The following is a 14,062-nucleotide window of genomic DNA, read 5'->3' on the forward strand; positions in this document are numbered from 1 at the left end:
CCTAAGTCAGCATAGCTCAACTGAAGTGAAAGCTATGCTGATTTACGCCTGCTTGACACTCTGGGCCAGAGCTGTCCTTTATTGCAAAAGGAAGTCACTATCATAAGCTGCCCAAAACACACCTCTACTCTTTAAGCCATGAAGTCGAACTCTCAAGCCCACGTAGGCTCTGCTGGTTCAGCAGGGAATGCTTCCTGCTCCTCAGTTCACCTCAGCAGAAAGGCCAGGACAAGAGAGTTTAACCTCACTGTATGAAAGGGGGCAATGTGTATTTAAATACAGGCCATGGATACAGAGAGCAAGTCCCCATAGCCCAAGGAGCTAGGACAAATCAGCCTTAGAGGGGACTTCATGTGTAGTTACTGAAGCATCATGCTGTCAGCTGTATTACATAGGTTCCCACGCCAGCAGGGCACGGGGCTCTTCTACTCTGCACTCCTGCACCCCAGGGCAGATGCTTTTAGGGCTACTGCTATTGCTGCCCCGGTGCATTACACAACCAGCAGTGGTATGTGCACAACAGGTATGCTACTGGAGTGCCTAAGCCATGTGGGAAATCTGCTCTTGAAGTGCCACCATTCAGCTATGGCTGCAGATCCTTTGCCTGGCTGAGCAGCTGGATGGTTCTCTGCAATCAGAAGTCATGTTCCCTGGCAGCTGAGAGCCCACAGCCACTCACAGCTGCATGTCTTGGTGTGCAAAACAACGTAGTCCACCTACGCATGGAAAAAGTTGGGAGGAATGCTGATCATAAGCCTTGGTTGTAAAAACCCAACCTTTGAGTCTGAAGGATCTGTTATGGCTGCCCATTAAATCCACGCTCAGGGCTGGGCAGATCTGGTGCGTCAGCTGGGTATGCTGCCTGGGTAGGCAGCTGTCAATCCACACACCCCCAATCTGTCAGAGCAAGCCCATCACCAGGCAGCTGGGGTTGGCACCCAGGACACAGGGCCAGGCATTCCCCTCCGGCGGGGAAAATGGAGAGGCAGCCTGGACCCCTGCAGCCAGCAACCATGGTAAGAGAGGACACAAGAAGCACCAGGATCCAGTTATTTCATCTTTATTTACAGGGAAGGGCAGAGCAGTAGATCAGCCTGAAAGCCCCACCCCCGTAAACTTCTCCCTATGGGGGCCTCCAGCCACTTGTTACTTAAGGGCTGACCTTGGACTCTCTCAAGGTAGCATAGGCATCAATGGGCCTCATGAGCAGTGAGCTTGTCAGGGCTCAGGAGTGTGCTGGGTGGGGGTGGAGGGGAAAAAGGGCTTCCACATCCCACAACGGAGGATGGGAGGGAATGTTTTTTCCCCTGGTAGTGCAGACCTGGGGAATCTGTTCCCTTCTTTATGCCCTTGACATCTCAAGGGGACCATCCCACACACCACTACTTCTCTTGTCCCTCTTCAGCTGGAGGGGAGGGAAGAGCAGAGCCAGTGGAAGGTGAATAATAAAGAGCTTTCCCCCTAAGGAGCCAGGCCTCTGGGTTATTTCTCAGCAGTTAGCCCAAAAGCATAACCAAGTAAGAGGCTTGCCAGACTCCAGGTGGTCCCAGAGAGACATGAACAAGACCTTGCTGTGAAGGCTCACCCAAAGCCCAGCAGCCTGGTTCGGAGCACAGCTCCCAGTGCAGATGGCCAGGCCCCTGCTTAGGCAAGAGGGGAGCAAAGCCCCACTAGGCTTGAGGGCAAGAGGCTACAGCCCAGAGCTCCATGGGGCACAAGGTTAGCGCTGGGGGAATCCTGCTCAGCTTGCGTTCCCTTAAGGGCAGAGAAGGGCCCCTTCCAGTGCTGCTCCTTCCCCACCGAAGGGGGAGGGTAGTTTTTTGGGGGGTCCCCACCACTGCATGGATTGGCACAGCTGTGCTGGACATGCTGACAGCTGCTGCACTCTGCAGCGGCACTACTGGTTAAGTCCCATGGTCTGTGCCACATCATGGCACTGTACATCTGAATGCACCACCCAAGCCCTGTTGCACCCTGGTGGGAGCCAGGAAACACTCAGCTGGCACTGCCACCAGCCTCCAGGAATGAGCCACAGTGGGTTTGGTCTCTACAGAGGCTTTGGGTTACGGTCTCCCAAAGCAATACTGGCACACACTCACACAGCTTCAGCAGAGCGCTCGCTCCGGGGCCAGCTCAGATCCTCAACCAAGCCAAGGCTGAAGGTCCCCCTGGACCTGCCCTCTATTGGACTCCCAATAGCTGTGACTGCTCTGGTAGCGATGGGGAGAGCCATGGCATGCTCGTAGCTAGAGAGAGGAGAGGTGCTCCTGCCATCCAGCCACATGGCAGGAGCCTGGGGTGGGGAGGGGAAGGGAAGGGAGTAGGAGCTGTCAATAGCCATGCCCAGCATTCCATCCCTTCGACTGAACCCACCTCCTGACATCAGTTCTTGGGGAGATGACTCACTCCAGCGGGAAGTCAGCTGCAGGACGAGGGCATTGCCAGGGCTCCTGCCTGAGTCGCTCCACAACGCAGGCAGCAAGCAGGGAAAGTGGAGTAGGAAAGGGCAGACAAGGTTCCAACCATCGTTCTTGTCCCCAGAGGAGCCTCCCTGCCAGCCGGACCGGCCCAGCAGCAAAAGCATCCCAGTGTGCTCCAGCCAGGGCTTGCCCACTGTCCCCTTCCTGGGGCTGAGGAGCCAGAAGCAGCCACTTGGTCACCTACTTTGAAACCTTTGGTGCCATTTCCCCCCTCCCACATTTACCAACAAGCATCCCTGTTCCCCATCCTAGCAGCATGCCCCACCCCTGCTGCCCCCAGCAATACCGAGCCTGGCAAATACCTTATGGCAAGTTGGTTTACAGCGTTCTTCTTTGACACAAAAATAGAGCGATTCTGTATTTATAGTTATTTATAGCCAGTTCCTTGCGGTAGTGGTTACTGAGCGAAGCCAGCTGTAGGCATTCAGGGTCCTGGGTATCCAGATGCTCGTTTCTCATTTCCAAGGTACAAAATTAAAGGCATGTGTCTCCATCTGGTTTCTTAAATACTTGGGGGGGTTGGGGGCGTGGGCAGCGAGGGTGAGGTGAATGGACACAGTACAGACAGATCGGCTGCAGCACAGCCCAACCGTCAGCCACCTCCAACCTCACCCCAGTGCCTGGAGTCAGTGTGGCCTGCTACTTGACTCAGACGGCTGCCTCTGGCGTGGAGGGGTGTAACCATTCAGGCAGCTGTTGGTCTGGCGTTTGCTGTGTCCTCCATTTAGAATGTCCTGGATGTGCTGCACAATCAGGTTTATGGCCACTGGGGATGGGGGAGAGAGAGACAAGGTTAGAATTCTGTAGTGGGAATGAATCCTGGGCTACAGACCGGGGCCACTTCCAACTCTTTGCAATGAGTGGGGCAGATGCCTGCAAGTGGCCAGAGGCAAGCTGGCAGCACCTCATCCTCTCCCCCAGCTACAGAGAAGCAGCCACGCAAGCCCGTGGAGTGACAGTAATTCACAACAGCTGAGAAGCGGGTTCTGCCTCTCTAAGGGCAATGTCCACGCACACGGACTTCAGACATGGTAACAAGCCGCCTCCTCAACAGGTCTCACTCCAGAAGTTCAGGCTGCAGAAAAAAAGAAGTGGGCCTCTGGTGCTACCCTGAGCTACTGCCTCCTGTACGCTGGCTTGGCTGTGAAGCTGCAGCCAGCCCATGTGGTGACAGGGAGCATTTAGGAGTTGCCCATGGGACAGCACCTCCTCCAACCAAGTCTGCAGAGGGTAACCAACCTAGAGAGTGAGGTGTGGGACTCATCACCTTGCTAGTGCCCATCAAACCCCAGCCCTGCAGGTGTCATTCATGTCCACATGCCAAACAGCAGCCACACAGTCCCCTTAGTTTCTCCCCATGCAGTCAGGGGGAAGCATCACCCCTCACCTTCATTATCCGCCCCTCTGGGGATAATCACATCAGCATACTTCTTGGTCTGTGAAAAGAGAGCACAGTGTTGCAGGGCAGGGCAGGCAACTAACCCAGCTCTGAAGCATTCTCCTTGCTCCTGTGCCTCCGATTTCACTCCTTAGTCCAGCAGTGCCAGCCTCCAGCCTGCTAACCTCAGTAACCAAACACGCCCCCCTCCTGCCCACAGGGCATTAAAAACCACATCGTGGCTCCTTTCCTGGGTCCCTCTTCTCGGAGCTCTAGGCTATGCTCTGGAGGCTACAAGCTTTCATTAGCTAAAGCTGTCATTGGGTGAGAATCTCATGACTCCAGAAGCTGGTGCTGCAAGATCAAGACCCCTTCCTAAAGATCAGCAGACTCACAGTAAAGGGCACAGGGACTGGCAAGCCTGAGCTGCTGAGGGAGTTTACTGGAGACAACTAAGTAGTCTGCGTAGAATTTCAGTGTTTCTTACTCCATTGTTCTGGAGCATTCACAATCCAGAAGCCCATTCTTTGTGGTCTCTCACCTTCCTTCCCCCATGAGGCCAAGGCCTGTGCCATCCCTGTCTGGGGAATTAGCCTGGAGCAAAGCCAATCCACCCTCACCGCCCTGCTACTGGCAACAAAACCAGAGCACTGGGCCAAGCATTAAACAGACGTCACTGCTGCAGGATCTGCCCCACACAGACACACCCCAAGGGCTCCCACAGGCTGTGGCAACAGCTTCTCTCCACTGACTGCTCCATTATTCATGGCTTTAGCTAAAGGCTGCTATTGAGCCTGTTACCTCTAGGCCTCAGACAGACGAAGTGGGGGACATAATGCCATTTATTGGACAACTGCTGCTAGCGAGGAAGACAAGCTTTCCAGCTACACAGAGCCCTTCTTCAGGTCTGGGAAAGGTATCCTCATCCTCACAGCAATATACAAGAGAACATTTGCTTTTATATTTAGCTGGGACATAGCCAACCTTTCCCTCACCCCAAGCTCTGAGCCACACAGAAGTTGGTTCCTCTCATCAGAAGAGGGTCCAATAAGACATTGCCTCCCCCACCTTGTCTCTCTAGGCTCCTTGGACCAAAATGGCAACAGTGCACAGTTATGGATCGCTCAATATTCCAGTCCCAGCCATTCCCTTCCAGCCTGTCTGGCCCAGCGCGGTTCAGAGATCAGAACTGGGACCTCCAGTGCTTCCAGGAGGTTGCCCATTCTGTGCTGTGTGTGAGTAGAACAGCTGCCCTCTGAACCCTGGAGCAGAGCTGCCAGCCAGGCAGGATTCAGTGGGGAGAGAAGAGATGCTGCTACCGCCATCTCTGCTGTGCGCTTCTCTCCCTGCAGGGCCATCAGCAGATTGTGGAAGCAGAGGAGGGTGGCAGTGGCACCCGGGATGAACATGCCACACTGACTAGATTACAGTGTCTCGGCCTCCTGTCCGCAGCTGACTAGCCACCCACCAGCAAGGTCTCCACACCGTCTCCTTGGCTCCCCTGACAGGTCCTCTCCATACCTCCCAGACACCAGTGATGACTGTGTGGGACGGCAGAGAAACAGGGTCCAACCCTGGATTGTCCCCAAAGCCCCTTAGGCCTGGCTTTCCCCAAGGGACCCACCAACACCGCTCTTTTGGTGAGGCAAAGCCAGGCTGCGTCCACTCCCGCCCTGCCTGGCTGGAGCAGAAGGAAGCACAGTGCAAGGAACAGGAAGTGGGGGAAGTGATTGGCTAGTTCAGGCATTTAAGCATCAGGGGTTCTGGGTTCTATTCCCAACTCTGCCATGGACAGACCTGCAACTTTGCACAAGGTCACTCCACCTCAGGGCCTTGCTTCCCCTACATGCAGGAAGGGGATAACAACCCTTTCTGCTCCATAGTGCTTGACGAGCTCTGTGGGGCTGGGGCTCTTAGCAGGCGCGCAGCCCGTGCCGAGCATGAGGGGCCCTGATCCTTGGTCCAGGCCTCATAGTGCTACTATACCCCACCCTCGTTCTAGCTTGTCATTAAAGACGAGACAGTCTGACAACAGGTTACTTCTGGTCACCTCCCAGCCCCCACCCACTCCTCCTCTGGTTTCCCAGGGAGCCAAAACCATCTCTACTGGTAGCGTCCGGGGTCACTGGACTTCCAGCTCCAGGGATCCACAGCTGGCCCCCCGCCCCATCAGAATTAGGCGTCTCAGGCCAAGACTTGTAGCACAGTCTTCCGCCTTCCCTTTGAGCAGCCAGAGGGTGGGGGCACTGCCACTCAGGAGTAGGGAAGGAAACACCATGTCCCAGCACCCCAGGATGGCCTGTAAGCCACAGAGGCTAAGCACAAGCTGCACCCACTAAGAGACTTCCCCCACTGCATCCATCCACGAGGCAGCGACGACTGAGGGTAGCAGACACCGTGCCTGCCCGGCAGCCATCTGTGCTGGCACTGCAGGGAGAGGACACACCCTGGGCCAAGCGACAGTGCCACAGGGTGGGGCTGGCCCCACGAGGGGGCCGTTCCCAGCTGGCTCACGGAGGGTTTGTTTCCCTCACTCACTGGCAAGCAGAATTCCTCAAAGGCTGGTTTGACGAAGGTAATGTACTGGGACAAGATCTGCTCAAGGTCTCGGCCTCGCTCGCTGATGTCCCGCAACACTAGGAGGAGAAAAACAAGGCAGTCAGGAGCCAACCGAATGGGCCGATGTATCTCTCTCCTCCCCACCCTGCCCCCCTTCCTGGGCACAGGCCATGGCTGCTGCTTGCTCCCCACTCTCTTTCCCAGCACCTGCCTCTTCAGGCCACACCCAGGCCGGTGCAATGGCTCACGCTTTAAGGCCAGGTGTTGAAGAGCTCTCCACAGCAGGAAGCTGGTATTACAGGCCTAAGTCAGGCCCTGCACATCCCCCCACTCCCTGCCCCCGACTCCCAGGGGGTCTCATCTGTGCACCTCAATTCATGCCGTTCCTGTCCTGCCTCCACAGTTCTGGACCCCGGCCCTGCTGCTACTGCACTAGTGACCTTCCACACCAGCCGCTGGGTTCTGGAGACGCCCCTCGATTCTGAGCTGCAACCCCCCTGCTCGTCCAGTCACAGGCCTCTCCCACGGGTCGGGGATACACCTCAGTCCTGTGCTGGCCCCCATGGGGCAGGGCTTGCGGAAGCCCAGACTGACAGTTATACTGCAGCTTTTGCAGAGTAACTTGGATAAACTTGTCCAGGGGATGGGAGTGCGACAGTGGGGGCTCAACCTAGGAGACAGACCCAACCAGAGCCTGAGTGGAGAAGTGAAAGCTATCCCCTTCCCCACTGCGTGGAAGCCATTGCCTTGCTGTCCCATCTAGCCCCTTTGGGGGGCAGCTGGCCTGAGTGCAATCTGGGGCAGATGAGGGGGGTGGGGGTAAAGAGGTCACATGATACTTGGGAGTTCCAGGTCCCATCCCTCCCCACAAACTCCTGGTAGGAGAGGACAGCCTCCGCCTTCCCCCCAGTGCCAGGAGAGACCGGTTCTGTATGCCCTGAAGATTTCTGCCGACTCCGGGGACCAGTTGTAACTGCCTCAGCAAAGACAAAGGAAACAGTCACACACCAGTGCAGCTTCTTGCCCCCTCCCTTGCAGGAATCGGGCTCTGCTGGTGGGGAGTGGTTTTGCCCCTCTGCCTAAGGATGGCCCTGCTGCAGCTAGCTTCTGGCAAAAGCACACAGGAGACAGTATCGGGCTCTTCACGAAGAGCCTGAAGGAACTTCTCCCCCACTGTGCAGGGGTAAGCACCAAGGCAGCGGCTCCTGGCACCAGCCAGCTGGCTTTTGAGACCATTGCCAGGAGCTAGGCTGAGTCACGGCACAGTAGCCAGTCCATGGCCCGGTGAACAGCCAGAGCGCTGGCAGGCAGCAGAGTAACACTGGTTTCTTCATGCAAGTTTGACTCGACCCGGCAGCTCTATCGCGCTCTCTCTTTTCCTGCTTGTGCTCAGCTCTGTTTCCAGCGCCTGCCAGGGTGGGAAGAGACGGCAAAGTCCAGCGCCTGCTCCCTGCCTAAAGTGGCTCAGCCCCATTCCAGCCCACGCCTGCCTAATCCTTCCCTCTCTGGACGGCTGCCTAAAACCCAACCCAGATTTTCTGAGCAGCGCACAACAAATGGATGAGCAGAGGGAGAGTTTGGATTCCCTGGTCCCACGCTGCACTTCCTGGCCTCCGTGGAAGGAAGCTTGTCTGAAGGCCATGTGCCACTCCACATCTGGGGAGATTTCTGCAGATCCTTTCTAACACAGTGGATTTTATTAACCACTGCTTGAGCCCAGAACCAGCCAGATCGCCAGAGGCACTTAGGGCATAATCTCACCTTAGCTACCGGGGACAGGAGAAAGCTTTCCCCAGGGCAGTTTCTCCACACCTCCCACAGTGTGGCGGTCACGCCTTCCTCTGAAAGGACTGGCAATGGCCCCTGTCAGTCAGAGACAGGGACACAGGACTAGATTGATAAAGGGGTCTGCGTGAGCCAGTGGGGAGTACGGGGGGGATAAAGGTTCTGCTTATGCAGGATTCACACCCGTTCAGAAAGCCTTATACACAAATGGCATGGAGGCCTGGCAAAGACCACATCAGGCCCAATGCATCTCCCATTAGAGGCCCTGGAAAAGGGTCCTGTTGGTTGACAGTAGATGGTCAGTCACAGAGAGAATTACTGTGAGCAGCCAGCTGGCTCTGTAACCTGGCAGCAGAACCATTGTTCACAGCACGCGCAAGACATGATTTACAAAAACCCAAGTCCCAGAGCCCCTGTGGCACTGGTTCCCACACCACCACCTTGGGAGTGGGCACCAACGCGGTAGCCTGACCCCACTAAGCCATCCTGCCTAGCTTCTGCTGCTCCGAGATCAGAGCCAGAACAAGGCCAGCACCCACTGGCCCTAGATCTCTGTTGAACACAAAACCAGCAGCTCTCTCCGTTATGGGGAGTTGTGGGCACCCTTGGTTACTGCTTTTCGCTTGCGCTAAACAAGGCTGCAGCCAACACTTTACACGATGCCTATGACATGCAACACACAGGAAGCCTCTGGCTGGGCAATCCCCTGTAAAAAGGGGTCTCATCCCTTGAGGAGGGAAGGAGCTGCTCTCCAAAGGGCCACCGCTCACCAGCCAGCCGCACTGCTGTGGAAGTGAGGATACGCAGCATCTTTTGCCTCTGTGTGCATGGAGGCCGGCAGAGGGGTCACTGAACACGGCTGTCTGTAAGGGGTTGTTTTTGCATGAACTAAGATTCCTAGCTTCCAGGGTGTCGTTAGCCAACACCTGTGAGCTGCCCCGACACCTCCCACCTCGCTGCTCCGTAGAGAAATCTTCCCAAATCATTTGGGTCAGTTTCTTCTTTAAAAAGTGTGGGATAAGAGGTGCTTATCCCCATGCTGAGGCACAGGCAGCCTGGTCTCAGGCTGCATTCTGGGCTCAGATTGGCACAGTGCTCACACACGTTTGCAGTGAACCTATGTAAAGCACCATACTGCTGGCCAAGAGCAAGTGGTTTTTGCCTTCCCTTGGAACATCAGACAGGCTAGCCGCAGAGCTGGGAAGACACCTAGACAGCTGGCAGATCCCAGCTCCCCCCCTCTCCCCCAATCACAACCACTGGGTACGGGAGACTTTTTCTTCTTTTAAAAAAGGTTCTATTTATGCAGTGGTTGGGACCTGCTAGTTCTCCCTGGCCAGCCATGGCTGTACCGTGACCTCCCAGAATGAGAGTCATGCAGAAGCAGCAGGCGAGGTAGCAGGAGACAAATAGGGGTAAAATGAGAAGTGTTCACCAGCAAGGCCAACATCTCTATTACTAACAAGGTGGTAACACTGGCTTGGCCCTGGAAGAAAAGAGCACCTCAGTTCTAGCCTTCCCGATGAGCACTGAAATCCAAGTTCAGGCCACTCAGAACTTCCTCGCTGGTGTCCTGTTCAATCTGTACTTGGACACCTTGGCTGAGACTTTCCAGGCTGCACTGGTAGGAGCCTGCGTACAGCACAGATTTACAAAGCGCTCAGCTGTGTGAGTGGCAAAGTGCTACAGGTCACAGCCTTTGACCAGAATTACTTTAAAACAAAAACAGTCTGAGACAGCACCATTTACATGATTATTTGGGGATATTTTCAAAAGTTCTAAGTGTAGAAAATTTAAAGTTCTCTACGGTCCTTGGGCTGAATAAAAGCCTCTTGACCAGTATCTGCCAACAGAAAAGAGATCCCATAACACCCTAGGGGGCTGGGGGTGCCACAGTCCTTCCTCCACTGCATGAAGCCGTTAGCTTCAAGGCCTGTATTGTGCACCACTACCCACTGCAGCTGGCTCAGGCATTTTTCAAAATCTGACCACAACCTGGGGCTCCACATCTTCAGCCCAGGTCCAGATGGGGTAGTTTGCACTTTTTTTTGGGTTGGGGGGTGGGGAGAGAACAGCAGGAAGCAGTAAAGTGTGGCAGCAACCACTGTTTTTGTAGTTAACGCTAAACCAGGCCTCTTCACCACCCTGCACCTGCAGCCACAGAGCAGGGCTACCCCTGCTAACTTGTTGCTGTGTAATGGTTAGCCTCTGGTGGGTGTCCAACTGGTAGCCAGGCTTCTGCTTCCTCCCCACCCGGCTTACTCTCATCAGACCTTTGAGAAAAACGAACAGCTAGCTGTACGAGGGCCCTGCTGAGCTGCTGGAGCAGTTCCAGCAGAGCTCAGCTCCACAGCTCTGTCAAACATTGCTGATGCTGGGAACGCGACCAAGGGACTGCAGTCCTAGCGCAATGAGCCCCGGGGGCGCTTCAGAAAGGGTTTTCCTTCAAACCAGCAACATCCAGGAGCAACTAACCCAACAATCCTTTGACAAGGTCCCTCCCCAAAAGGCTCTTAAGGAAAGTAATCATCCGATCAGAGGGGACAGGCGCTTGTGGACCAGTAACTGGTTACAACGCAGGAATCAATAACCAGTTTTCAGATAGGAAGAAGGTAAAAATAGCAGGAGCCTCCAGGGATTGCTGTTGGGACCAGTGCTGTTCAACAGATTACGTGAGCTGGCAAAAAGGGTCTAAAACCAGGAAGGTGCCAAAGTTTACAGTCAGTACAAAATTACTATTGTTAAGCCCAAAGCAGAGGGCAAACAGTTGCAAAGGAATCTTCCGAAACAGAGACTGGGTGTGATGGCGTGGGTGAGAGAGAGTCAGGCTGGATGTCTGTCTGCGACAGGCTGAGCAGCTCAGTGGCTAAGGATGAGCCCCTGGGGCTGTGACCTAAGCTGGCAGGTAACACTTCTAACATGAACAAAGAGCAGGGAGGAGCTGAGCTGGGTTTTGAATCTAAGGCGGCAGTTAGAAAAGCTTGGAGAGAGAGGGCAGGCAGCTATCTGGTGCTGAGGGGGAAGCTAGATCCCAAATGGGGCACCCCTTGGGCTCCTCTCCCCAAGATGGATAGATTGGAATGACTGTCTCCGCCTGCTGTACTGAGACCTCTGCACTGAGCTGTGCCTCTGTTGCATAACAAACTTCCTGGTCTACTTGCTGAGAGAGTCACTCCTGCCTGCAGATGGGATGCAGTGCTTGAGGATCCCTGAACCCCATTACACTGGGCAACATGTCAGCTTGACTTCAGTGATGGTAAACACAAAACACACACTTGGGGTAACAATCCCAGCCACACATACAATAGCTTGGGCTCTCAATTAGCTGAAAAAGAGATCTTGGCAGAGTCATTGTGGATAGTTCTCTGAAATCATCTCTCAGCAGCAGTCAAAAAAGGTAACCGCATGTCAGGAACCATGAACAATGGGCTAGAGGAGGAGACTAAATATTAGGACACTATATTTATCCCTGGCCTGCCCACACCTGGAATACTGCAAGCAATCCCGGTCGCCCATCTCATAACATGAATTAGAACTGGGAAAGGCAGAGAAGCAACAAGAAGTGAAGGGTATGAAACAGCTTCCATATGAGGAAAGATTAGAAAGAATGGGCCTGACCTGCTGGGAAAAGGGATGGGGGAGGGAAGAATATGACGGAGGTTTACAACATGATGAATGGAATGGAGGAGCGAGTAAGGAGGCATTCACATGATGCACTGTTTACCTGTAGAACTTGTTGCCATGGGATGCTGTGTAGACCAAACTTAACTGGGTTCAAAAAAGTTCCTGCAGGTCCATCAAAGGCTATTAGCCAAGCCCATCCCCTGTCCCCATGCATCTATCCCTAGTCTCTGACCGCCAGGAGCGAACACCAGGAGACGGACCACTCAATAAAATTGCCTTGTTCTGTTCATTCCCTCAGCAACATCAGCCACTGCTGGAGGACAGGATACAGGGCAAGGTGGACTACTGTCTGACCCAGTACAGCCATCCTTATGTAACTCATATGGAGTCAGCCCAGACACTTGACACGTGGGCAGGAGGTCACATGTGCAAGGACCAGGAGACAAGGGAAGAGGGCAGACTGCACTGGAAGCAGCCCACCACACACAGCCCTGCACCCATTTGCCGCTGTGCAGCACTTCGTTGGAACCAAGGTTCTGGTACCACAATTCTCTCGCATTGAGACCAACTGGTCAGATGCCAGGAGGTAGGGATAGAGGGGTGGCAAAGAGTGAGAGTTTCCTCAATTTCAGAGCTGAGCATATCATACACAGAGCATCTAACCAACCTGCCTGCCTCATCCCAGGAGAGCACGACCTCCCCCCGTCCCAGTACCTCCACCACCCCAGCCGAGTCCAGCCTTCAAAGGCAGCCCAGCTCCTGTCATTAAGGTTACTCTAAGAGCAGCAGAGGCAGCCTGGAGCCAGACATTCCCAGGTTACTCGGCTCCCACTGAGGACTGGGGCCGAAGTGGCAACAGGACTCCAGGGAGATACATTAGTATTAAATATACCCATTACTCCCCAAGCAGCTGAGAAAGACAATGCAGTGGCATAAGGCCATTTTGCCATTCTCAACCTTGATCTCCCATGTGATGGCCTCCATATCAGCAGTTCTCGGTGAGTATTCACAGCCAGAGGCAACCAAGCAAGGGGAATCTTAGCAGGCAGTGCCATCAGCTCCCAGCCAGCAGCTCACCCAGCCAGAATTTCTTCGTGGAGGGAGGGTTGTCACTGGCAATCTGCTCCCAGCCAGCACTAAGCACATGAGGAATTCCAGGATGCAGTCATCATATTTTAAGGAATGGCAGTGCAGGCCTTTAGAGACAGCCCCTTCTCAGGCAGTGGGGTAAGTGTCTGCAGGGACTGCCTTGCTAGCATCACCCCCTGAGCTTTGGGTATTGCCACCTGCCAGGCTCTCTCTGACATAAGCAGGCACCAGCTTGGAACCAGTCTTCAAGCAGCTTTGCTGTACTGCAGCTTTTGACACCCCCTGACTGGTGGGGAAATTGGCAATCTGCTCTGACAGGAATCCCTAGGGCATGGCTCTCTCAGAGCCAAGCATCTGGTCTGGAACCCCGTCACTGAAGCTAGACAAAGCCAGATGCTTTGGCAAGCAGAAAGTCAACATAACCCACCATTGCTTGGGGCACAGGGTCCGAGTTCCCAGATGCCACCTGGAGCTCAGTTTACGATCCTGGATCGTATGGCCAAGCACCCCTGCCACTTCTGTCTAACTAGTGGTCAGAAGATGCCCTTCTATCGATCCAACAGACCAATCCTGTTTTATAATCTCGGTTTCCAGAGTCTCACAGAAAGCAAGCTCCTCAGGTCACTAGGTGGCATCTTTCTATTTGGCTAGCCATGCACCTTCACCAGTGTTTCCTCTAATTTTTTCCATCCTAGGGGGATTAGTTCTTATTATGTGCACCACCAGTAGAGACATGCTGCTGGCTCCCTGCTCATCAGCTGAGCAGCACCTGAATCAGCCCTGGGTGGCCGCCCAAGTGCTCAGGATGACAGGGAACACTGGCCCTCACCTCTGCGGGATAGCCGGGTGTCTGCATCTGTGTCCACAAACAGCTTCATCCGGAAGAGGTCCCGGACCTCCTGAGTGTAGAAGGCCAGGATGCCCTCAAAAAGGACCACATCAGCTGGGTACACTGTCACAGTCTCCTCCTTCCTGCCACACACAAGAAAGGCATGTCAGAACAAGACGGAGCAAGAGCTGCTCTGATGCAAGTGGCATCGGCACCGCTACTTAGTGGCTCTACGCCTCAGATACTTCACCTGTCTGGGACCCAGCTACCCCCACTCTGCCTCATCCAAGTACAGCAAAGCTTAACCAGCGAATCCAA

At 54.5% G+C, this 14,062-nt stretch overlaps 1 protein-coding gene across 3 annotated transcripts in view; it reads right to left on the bottom strand.

The window, feature by feature from the left end:
• UCK2 (uridine-cytidine kinase 2) overlaps positions 1-14,062 on the bottom strand; it is a 54,644-nt gene that overhangs the window by 16,483 nt on the left and 24,099 nt on the right. For 2 of the 3 annotated variants that reach the window (XM_075003005.1, XM_075003007.1), the window contains 4 exons: positions 13,745-13,887; positions 6,397-6,494; positions 3,868-3,916; positions 1,045-3,246 (listed from right to left, as the gene is read on the bottom strand). In XM_075003005.1, coding sequence (XP_074859106.1) covers positions 3,107-3,246; positions 3,868-3,916; positions 6,397-6,494; positions 13,745-13,887 — 430 coding nt within the window. In that variant the 3' untranslated portion in view covers positions 1,045-3,106. Of the gene's footprint in view, positions 1-1,044; positions 3,247-3,867; positions 3,917-6,396; positions 6,495-13,744; positions 13,888-14,062 lie in introns of those variants that run through there. The other variant, XR_012646589.1, reaches the window with a different exon arrangement.

This window comes from Carettochelys insculpta, chromosome 9 (assembly GCF_033958435.1).
Source record: "Carettochelys insculpta isolate YL-2023 chromosome 9, ASM3395843v1, whole genome shotgun sequence".
In the NCBI taxonomy this organism is placed as follows: domain Eukaryota; kingdom Metazoa; phylum Chordata; order Testudines; family Carettochelyidae; genus Carettochelys; species Carettochelys insculpta.